We start from the raw sequence: 10,747 nt of genomic DNA, 5'->3' as shown, positions 1-10,747 counted from the left end.
ATATCCCGAATAAGTGGCTATCCCAATTATTATAAATCACATATGAGAAATCAAGCAATCACAGAGCAGCATTTCCAAACATTCCTATACCTCTTGTCTTGTGTATACAATGCACATTCATTTTGCAGTTTGTCATACTTAGTCTATGCATTTACCTTAATTTGCCATGTATCATACCTTTTTTTTGCTGTCTTAAACTACACTTTGCAATGCTTTTCCCATGATATAAGTCAACTTTGAAAAGGAAAACATTTTAGAAATCAATTATGTTGCTTGAAAACATCCTATTAAAATGTGCTTTCAATTTCCATTTCCATTTCTACACAATGTGTTTCCATTATAATCTCAGAGATTGATACACTGTCAGCAATTCAAATGTAATCATGCATGAGAAAGCACATGGTATTGAATTCCCAGGCAGTACACATCTATTTTAGACAGATTTACATGTATTTATTTTAAATGAACATGAACAGGGACTTTTTTTCAAAAGAAAGGCTGCATGCAGTTACTATACTATACTACAGCTACTGTATGGCCAAAACTTTTGCATCGCCATGTAGAATGAACACATTTTGCTTCATAAAGTCAGTTGAAACCGGCTAATAATGTTACGTTAACATATTAAATTACATACCGCTTCATAGTTTTCCAAACTTAACGAGAAAGAGACAAAAAGTTGACATTTCAAAATCTAATGTGAAATATTGTACTATTATTATGGCTTCTGGTAGACTTTTGCAAGATCATTTGATTACATTATGTTAAATAAAATAGCTAAATTATGCTAATATAGGCACTTTATTTTAATTTGGACTCAATCCTAAAATTCTAGGTGATGCAAAACTTTCGACCTTAGCTGCTGTATACATTCCATAATGTTTTATGCTGTAGTATTTTTACATGTAACCCTACAATAATGAATCAATTAGACATATACACATACACATGTATAAGGTAATTTACTTAAAAAAAGACTGCAGTTTTATTATTATTATTATTATTATTATTATTATTATTATTATTATTATTATTATTATTATTATTATTATTATTATTAATATTATAATTATTATTACTATTATTTTTTTTTTTAAGTTTTATTTTCCAACAGAGCAGATATTAGTGTGACACTGGAACTATTTTTGTTAGAGAGGGAAGCAGAATTTCATTTCACTTTGTTTTGACTTATTTATTTTGGTACTGTAAGCCAAATAATAATAAAAAAGTGCTTTGAACATGAATTGCTTCTGAAGTGTCCTTTATCGAAACTCTGCATGGAAAACATGTCTTTACTGAAGAAGAGCAACTTGTTAAGGTAATGTGTAATAAAATAAAAATAATAAATAATAACAATGATAATAACTTGAAACAAACCAGGCAGCTACTTCACAATAACTTAAGACCCTGAATGCATCTCAGGCAGGCAGCAAGTATAGCTACAAAGTTGTGCGCAGTGATGCGCTGTAACGGGGCTCATGATGGAGGTCTGTCGCTGTAAAGGTGTCTCGCTGTATTGGGTCACGCAGTGGTGGGGTTGTGATGTACTGGGTCATGCGGTGGTGGGGTTGGGCTGTACTTCTCAGGGGTAATTCTCAGGGGTTTGATACTTCTAACTTTTAATAGTGAAAGATATCACTGTACCGATCCTAGTTCAGGTTTCATCCCAAACCTTTTTGTTTGTATTTAGTATGTTCCAAACCTAAATTAAACAGCTGAATTCAGAATTACTTTCCTTTTATCAAGCTGCACGCCTGCTTAGCAATACAGCATAATTTGGAGCTGTACTGGACTAGACTGCTGTACTGTGTAATTGACTGAGAAGAGACAGATTTGAGTTTAACCAATTAAGAAAGTCTGAGTTGCTGTAAAACTCAAGTCTCAAATCCAGATAACACAGAGGGAGTTTTAATGATGTCCTCAGTGAACTATGTATAGAAAGTAAAAATGTCAAGGGGAAATGCCTGAGTGTACCAAAGATGCGTTCAGGCTTCGGCAGATGTATTATATCAAGCTTTGGCAGGAGAATATATATGCACTGACCGATAGTTAACCTATGGTATATATTGTAAGGTGATGGCTGGGACATAAACATATTGACTTGTTTGACAGAAATTGGTTTATGACCAGTTTCATGAGAAAAGCTAAAAGGAAATAGTTAAGGGGCCTCATCTTATTTTTAAACATGTTTTCAGTATAGATATAAGGGTAGTGAGACATCCCAAGATGATTCCAACATCTCCAGATCTCCTATCCACCATGTGAAGGAGTCATATACCATCACCTCCCAGCAGAAAACAGGTAACCTGGCCATTATCTTAAATCTGCTGTTGGATGCTGCAACTAAATGTAATGGAAGTTTAAGTTGTGCTTTGGAAATTAAATAAATGTAATCTTGTTAAGTTTCAAGTATTAGTCATTTGAGTCTTAATTATACTTTATTGATGGTCATTGATAAGGACAATCACAGAATACATGTTGTAATTATAAGACATTGAACAGTTTATACAGTTTTAACAAGGATTAATTACAGATTCAAAATCCAGTCACTTCTTCCTAGACATAGTATACTTTATAAGAATAGAAAAAAAATATCTATATACATATATACACAGTATTAAAAATGTCTTATGAAATAAAACAGTACATGTTTAAGGAAGGAAATTCACAGCAGATACAAAACAGAAATGTCACCCCGACAAATATAATTTTTAACACTTGGCCATGTTTTTCAAATGCCTATACTATGCATTTAATTGCTTGACCAGTTCTTTTATATCCAGGATTTTGAGACAATCATAGCAAATAGCATTCAGGGGTAAGATTCACCAAATTATTTGATTTGTTTTATTAGTTTATAAATACAAACCTATAACAAATATAATTACATAAAGTACATAGCATACACAAATTGTATTATAATTTACCATCAAAGTGTTTTCAATATATGCACACACAAAATGTTTATTTATACTTTATTACTATATACATTATTCACAAATGTGGACTGTAAAATTTGAAATCTTTATTTCAGGAGTAAATGTTGCCAGTCTTCACAGAAACAAGTTTAAGAATAAATTAAATGGCACAGTTTTTATAATTATAAATACTATAATAATAATTTATTATCCTAGTGATGTCACTACATCATCTCAGTTCTAATTGAAGATCACTGCTCACATTTTCACCAGCTAGTACACTTCTCACATCCTGAGAAGTGATTCACTACGTTACTGTTATTTGTAGTGAGTGTTCCTTGTCTTTACTCCATGGAATTTTTGACTTTTTCAAAAATGTGTCTAACTTGGGCAGCAGGAAAACAGCCTTCTCGTATAATAGTGATTGTACCTGAAAGAGAAAATAAAACTGAGTAACAGTGTTCAGTAAAAAAAGCTCTCAGTCCAGGCTGCCTTAAACAAAAGGGAACAGGAAAAATATCAAGGAAATACCTTCATCTATCTTCAAACAGTTGACCACAGTGGAACCGACCGCTTCATTTGATTCTCCGTCACACAGAACCCCACTGATTTTGTGCCCGAGACGCCTGTGGGAAACAAAAAGGAAATAACAGTGACTACAAAATATTAGCTTTCCTACACTAGCCCAGTAGGTCCTTTAATGCAGGTAAATATTATTCTAACATGCAATATTATGTATCCATGATACAACACTTTTTTCCCATTAGTACCCAGTAGACGCTCAATAATTAGGACCAACCTCACACTGCCATGAATATAGTATCTAACAATTAGAATAGAAATGAATCTTCCTTAACGGCTGCTGTTGTGGCTGTCACCTGGTCATTAGCATACAGCACAAATACTTACGTTATCACCATGTCATGGTGTGTGCTATCAGGCTCTCCACTTGGATTGGCTGAAGTGATGGCCAGTGGTCCAGTCATATTGCACAGATGGGCGGTCACTGTGTGGTCAGGGACTCGGATCATGATGCTTTCTTTAGTCCCCACTCTGTCATAGGCTGGCCCGATTCCTAAACCAGAACCAAGAGAAGGCTGTGAGCGTGGGTCTTTGGACAGAGCCTCTCTTACAAACTAAACTCACACAGGTTTTTGGATTTTCTTAAAGGAAACAAATGATAGCCTTCCATATGAGTAAAAGAGTCAACAGATGTAGCAGTGCTATAAAAGTGAGAGTGAAGTCACCTGTGGTTTTACACAGAAATTGCCATAACACCCATAAACTATTAGACCAATGCAGTGATGACTGCCAGGATTTGAAACACAGACCTCGCTTTTTTCTCTAAATTATACATTCCAATTTTTGGAAGGACAAAAACATCTATTAATGTTACAAAACTAGAAACATACAACTAAACTTTCAACAGGAGTTTTAAAGTAGTTTCATTAAATTAACAGGTGTTTAAATAGTTCATATTAAACTTAAGTTTTTTTTCCATTTGCCAGTAATATCAGTAATACAACTAAATAACAAAAACGTACTGTGTAAAATCCTATATACATACAAACGGTAGCTGACCTAACTGCCTGTACGGTGGCAGGGATCATTTCCTTTAGATGGAAGAGCCTGTCTGAACTCACCTAGCCTATTGAGCCACTCGCCCTTCTTGACAATGCAGCTGATGCCTCCTGGGTAGACGTTCCTCATGAACTCCCAGAGCAGGGGGCTGAAGGGGGGCTTGGCAGTTGACAGCTGCTCCAAGTTGGAGATGCAGATACAGATGGGCTTCTCCTGTGGGCGATCCTGAAAGAGGGACAGAAGTGTGAGCTGAGAGCATGGCTCTGGAAAGTGACTCTACTCCTGCCTCCATGCAAAAGAACTCTTGAGTGCTTATTTTGTACAGCACAGACAAACAAACACATAAATACGCCAGTCCATACCTTGATATTGTAGATCTTCTCTATAGCCTGTGGGTGTTTGCAGGATGCTGCCAATGCGTACACAGTATCAGTGGGAATACCACAGACCCCACCAGCATCCAGGAGTTTTGAGATGCTCAGCAGCCCACTGGTCTTTCTTGAGGTGGCGATGGAACAAGGAGGAGGAGGGGGAGTTTTGTCAGCTTTTTCCTGTGTAGCCTATAAGAAAGAGTGTATTTGAAAGCATGGTCAAATCTGCAACAATCCACTTCAGCACTTTTGTAATGACCACTGGGAATTCAAAGGCTTCGTGGACATACCTTAGTTTAAGGATCTATTAAAAATCTTTATTATTTTGAAAAAAAAACATTATTTTAAAACTAATTCCGATATAGCTGGATGACAACTTTACCTGCAGCAATGGGGGCCCGAGAGGCAGCAGCTCCTTTCTGAAGATGGAATTTGCAAGGGAGGCCAGAGTACCATACAAACAGATCAAAGAGAAGATGGCCAGCATCGCAACTGTAATGGAAAACCAACTTAGTTTTATCACCATCCTTGGAAAGAAAATGTACTGGAGTCTACAGGCAGGCTCCATAGAGGTAGTGCATGTGTGTAACAAAACAGACCCAACAATGGTAACATTGGGGAGAAACAGGAGAGATTGCCATGCGTGAACTGTGGGTGAGCCAAAAGTCTAGGATCTGTTGAGTTCAGTTCAATCAAAAGCCAAAGATGAATACTCTAGTCTAAGGAAAACATTTAGTCAAGAACTTAACCCGTTTGATTGCCAATCCAAACACAGAATATGTTTTCATTAAGGATAAATTATTAGCCATTATGTATGGTGTTCGGGTGATAGATGTCTACCTTCCTAATTCAAATTGTTTAAATAACAAGTTGTTGTTAATCTTTGCTCCAGGTTTGACTTTGGGGAAGGAGAAGGGGAGACTCTTACTTTCCAGTTGGTAAGGCAGTCTGCCCAGTGTGGAGAGCAGGAAACACACCACAATCACCTCCATGACAAGAGTCAGCAACAGCAGCACAACATTTACATAGGCACCTTGAGAAAGAGAGGAAAACACACAGCAACACACATTAATATTTTCCATCCATTTACTCTGACACTTTTCACTCCAACTAAACAAACCCCTAAATGTTAGACGAAGATCCAATTCCATTAAAATTACTTACCTATAAGCATTAGGAAGCCATTAAGTACCAAGAATGCTACAGCCCCAGCTGTGAATCCACCAGCAAAATCAGTAGAAATGCCAAGTAACACACCTACAAAATGAAGACATTATTTTACTAATTTTAAAAGCAAGACATTCCCAACTAAGAAAATCATGAATTAGGTGCAGGACAGTCATGGACATCCTCAGGGGGATTTCACAAATAGAAAGTGTTTAGCTTGTTCTAGAATCCTTATATCATGTGTGCAGTCAAACAGAGCTACTCTTTTTTACAACAGGGACACACATCTTTTATTTATTACTTTCAACACCTATATACTTCCTCAACCACTTTATTTAATTAAAACAGGTTGCACTTCCACTGACATGACTGTTGCCTACTACAGGGGTTTATTATAACAAATTGGTCGATCACTGTAAAGTTATCATGTGAATTTACTTAAAAAGACAACTGGCATTGCCTTTTCCCCTTATTAAAACATACCTGCAAACCGATACCAGGTCCAGGTAGCCCAGATGGCAGCATAGCAGGATGGGATAATGGGCCCAAAGCGCCTTCCCTTCTGGATGCCCAGTCGGCTCACGTAAACCTGGATGATTGCTCCAGGGATCAGTACCCAGGGGATGGTGAGATGGAGGAAGGTGGGGTGCACGTCCTGGCTGTGGATGGCAGAGAGGGCAGCTATGCCATTGGTCACGTAGAAAAGGGCATCAGGTAGCTGTGTAACGGTGCTGCGAGGGAGGTCTTGGGGTTTCACCCAGCACCGTTTGATGAGTCCCAGGACATCCTGGAGCTTCTCTGTGGATAGTGGCTGCACCCCAACAGGGATCAAGGTCTTCTCCCCTATGGAATTGATGAGTCGGGCAAAGGTACCGTAGAGAGACAGGGCTGTGAACAAGCTGCAGATCACCCCAAAGAAGATGTAGTAGCCCCCCAGTGGGATCTGGGAGATTGTGGATACCGTGAGCAGGAGGAATAGCAAGTTATGGGCCACCTCTAGCACATCCATGTTGAGTGACATCAAGCAGAGAACAATGGCGGTCGCTAGGAAGAACCAGTCACCAACCATCCTTTCTCGCCCGCTGACCGCTCCCTCTCTGTCGATGAGAACTGACAGCACAAACTCCTCCCATGATTTCACCAGCCAGTAGGTGCTGTGCAGACAAAACTTGGTAGTGTGGTAGACGTCTTTTCGGAGGTAGGCATAGTAACTGGAGAAAAGCTGGGAGAAAGCGTTGATAGTGACCCAAATAGTGCCCACAAAGAAGGAAGGTAGGTAGCCAAAGCAGAAGAAGGCAAAGATGAAAGGAGAGATTGTGTCGCACAGGTAGCCCAGTGCCATGGGTTCAGCATATTGGGTGTTCTTCTTCTTTTCTTCCCCTATTTTTTGGGAGTTGCTGTTATTGGCCGTCCCCAGGAGCAGCACGTCAAAAAGGGGGGTCCCAAAGCCCTTGAGGATGTAACGTTGCATGACACCTTTCAGGAGCAAGGCTGCCGCTCCATAAAGCCCACACATGAGGATCACCAGCTCCAGGACCCCGGAGACCACTAGAGCCCACCCCCCGACAAGCCCCACTGCCTCAAAGATCAGCGTCAAGGTGATGGCCCCAAAGACAAAAGGCATGATGTAGTTTACAGTGGCAGAGCAGAAGGACAGGATAAATGAGATGGAAATGTAAGCGATTAGCCCTGCTATAGCAGACTGACCGATTGGTGGAGTAGCCAATTCTGTATTTGGAAAAGTGCTGTTGGCTGGATATAGCTGGTCAGTGGTGTTGGTGCTGTTAATAGAGGGTGGAAAGGCACCCAGGACTATACGGGTAGACCCATAACTGCCCCAGAGAGCAGCAAATGCGATGAAGGATGTCCCACTTAAGTGATCATACTTCCGGAAGGATAGGAGCCCAGCCAACAGCTGAGTTACCCCCCCAATCAGAATCAGTTGAACACCTGTGAAATGTAGATAGGTAGAAGTCAGAGTCCAGCAAGGTCACCTAACAAACAAACTTCAAAGTAATTATCAGCTGTGCTATTACAGGTCCAATTATTGTTGTGCTGAAGATCTTTCTTTTCTTTTTTAAAAAATTAGCATACAGGGTCACTGTATGTTCATATTGTTTTTCTAATAGAATACCAACTTTATTTGCTGCACCTCAGCCTTACACTCATGGTCTGTAAGACTGTATTGAAGCATATAAGAGTAATACAATATTAAGAAACATCTTAAATATCATAGAAGAGATCAGTACAGGAAGAATTGGTGTTTAGAGAACATGGAATCCTTTTTTGCCTAAGACACAGATAGATTGTGTTTTTACCAGCCAGAATGTGCTCCACTCCCTGGGATGGTACACCAGTCTGTGCTCCGTTGAAGTTCTGCAGAAGAACGAGGAAAGCACTGATTCCATTGGCCAGGAGGCCCAGGACCCCTGGCTCTCCATAGAACATGGCCGCAAATTCATCTGCACTCGCCATCTTCTTAACGTCAAAACTCTGTCAAATTAGAAAACCATTGAGTACACTCAGCCAACTCTAGCAGGCTTCTATGAGACGGTGCCCACTGGAACGTCACAGCATCAACTGTGAATCAAACTTAAAATCAATCAGTGCAAGAGCCGGCTTTTCATTTTGACTTGCCGTAATGAAAGCACAGTTCTATTGGACAGCAAATACCAAACAAAGACACAATTGGTACACATTTATTATATTATCCACCACAAACAGCCAATCAATACTTTGTAGCGATGAAAGCAACCAGTCTGTACCCACAACTGCCAAATCAGCCAATCACAGCCTGTCAGCTCGACTGGAGCTCAGCATCTTTCAGCAACAACAAACCCGAGAAACTGGCATTTCAGTAATGTTGTTCCATTTAGATATCTGGTACTGCCCAGAGAAACAATTTAAATGGATACACCAAAATGTTTATTTTCTGCTTTTCCTTTAAAGTGATTTGGAGTTCATATGCACATCTGACTGATTTTTATGGTAAACACTGTACAGCTGATCGCAAAATCAGAGTCAAACTACTTCCTTAAACAAGCATGACTGTGATGGGGTGCAGCCTATTTTGTGGTGGTTCTGTGTTTTTGTATTGTTTAGAGTGGATGTGAGTGAGTTTGGGGTGTGGTTCAGTGAGTATGTGTGAGGAATGTGTGGAATGTGCCTGGGCTAATGAGGTCTGAATCGCCCAATTAGCCCAGGCACCTGTATAAAAGGGAGTGGGAGTGTTTGTTAGGAGGTGAGTGTTTGTTAGGAGGTGAGTGTTTGTAACAGTGAAAAGACGTGTGTGAGAGAGTGAGTGATTCTTTCTGTATAGTTTATGTTTAAAGCCTGTTTTTGTGTTTGTCTTTTTGGTTGGCCACCGTGCCTTTTTATTTGTGTTTTGTCCATTAAAATATTTTGGTTTCACTGCACTTTCTGTCTCTGAGTCTTCCCTCTGCCGCTATCCTGCCACAATGACTGATACACAATGCTATTGAAAAAGAAGAAAAGGCTTGAACACAACACCCAGGAGTGTCGACATGCATGAGGAAATTCCTGAATCTAGCTATCAGTGATCTGTCTGCCTGCCAGCCAAGGAACAGTTAGCAATACCAGTACCAACTTAATGCACCATAAAGCATACAAATGAAACTGCATAACCATGTACTAAGAGAAAAAAGGGATATCCACCCCATTATTTGTATATACATATACACAAACTACATAAATAAATAAACAAACAAGCAAACAAACAAATAAACAAATAAACAAATAAATAAATAAATACATGTTTTTATTAAATTGTGGGTAATATAATCTGTGTCAATAGTAAACTGAACTAAGTGGTCTTTTCAAAAACACAACCTATTTTCCACAGTGCCAGTTTATACAGAGGCATTTTATTTAAGTCTTAAGCATACTTGTTCAGTACAGTATAGTTCAATATAGTATGGTGACTAATGAAAGCATATGTCAGGTAATCATGTAGATATTCTATGAATGCAAATGATTATAATGATATATATCTTTTTTTTTAATGAAATATATTACCCACACTGTATATATACTTTGTAAACTTAACTGTTTGTTCACGTAAAAACGTAATACATTAATTATACTGGTTTATGAAAAAGCTTGCCATTTTGATCTATTTATCTTTAGTGTTTGTAAAGGAAATATTCTGCGCAGTCTTTGTGTTTCCTTTATTATATACTGTATGGTATGTGATAATAATTATTATCACACTCATGAGGATGGGCGCCCCCAATGCATGCAGTATTTGATATATATGTTTTATAATAATCTACATTTCTACTAGTTAACTAAAATACAGTTGGTATTTTTAATAATACAAAAAATGATCACACACTATATAACATAATTTACATAAAACAAATACATTTAAATATTTTCTATATAATCAAACAAGCATTTGTCTAACTAAAAATATGAAACAAGATTGGTATTACAGTACCTGGCCAACAAGGTGTCTCTTCAGCTGCAGTGTGAACTTTAGGAGGTGAGAGTTTATTTTTTATAGAACCTCTCTCTCAAGCAGGGGAGTAGTCTCCCAGTGCCAAGTTCTCAGTAAGTGTCCTCCCAGAACAGAAAGAGGGTTATTCCCCAACATTCCAGACCCCTTCTTGGTCAATACATAACCCATTTCCTGGTCAAATTAGAAAAATCCCCCCAATTAGTTGAATAGTTTCACTAAAAGAAGGAGGG

The 10,747-nt window shown here is 38.6% G+C and overlaps 1 protein-coding gene across 1 annotated transcript; it reads right to left on the bottom strand.

The window, feature by feature from the left end:
- Positions 1–2,419: 2,419 nt before the first annotated feature.
- On the bottom strand, positions 2,420–10,641 carry LOC131697810 (uncharacterized). Its single transcript, XM_058989228.1, has 11 exons — positions 10,497–10,641; positions 8,356–8,530; positions 6,521–7,987; positions 6,035–6,127; positions 5,799–5,903; positions 5,253–5,362; positions 4,862–5,059; positions 4,562–4,724; positions 3,828–3,993; positions 3,450–3,544; positions 2,420–3,348 (listed from the first exon to the last, which is right to left on the bottom strand). Exons 2-11 carry the CDS (start codon positions 8,510–8,512, stop codon positions 3,263–3,265), a joined length of 2,640 nt encoding a protein of 879 aa, XP_058845211.1. The 5' UTR covers positions 8,513–8,530; positions 10,497–10,641; the 3' UTR covers positions 2,420–3,262.
- Positions 10,642–10,747: the final 106 nt, after the last annotated feature.

The sequence above is a fragment of the Acipenser ruthenus genome, chromosome 16 (genome assembly GCF_902713425.1).
Source record: "Acipenser ruthenus chromosome 16, fAciRut3.2 maternal haplotype, whole genome shotgun sequence".
Classification (NCBI taxonomy): Eukaryota; Metazoa; Chordata; class Actinopteri; order Acipenseriformes; family Acipenseridae; genus Acipenser; species Acipenser ruthenus.
The sequence above is the reverse complement of the archived record's forward strand: the minus strand, read 5'-3'. Positions and strand labels throughout refer to the sequence as shown.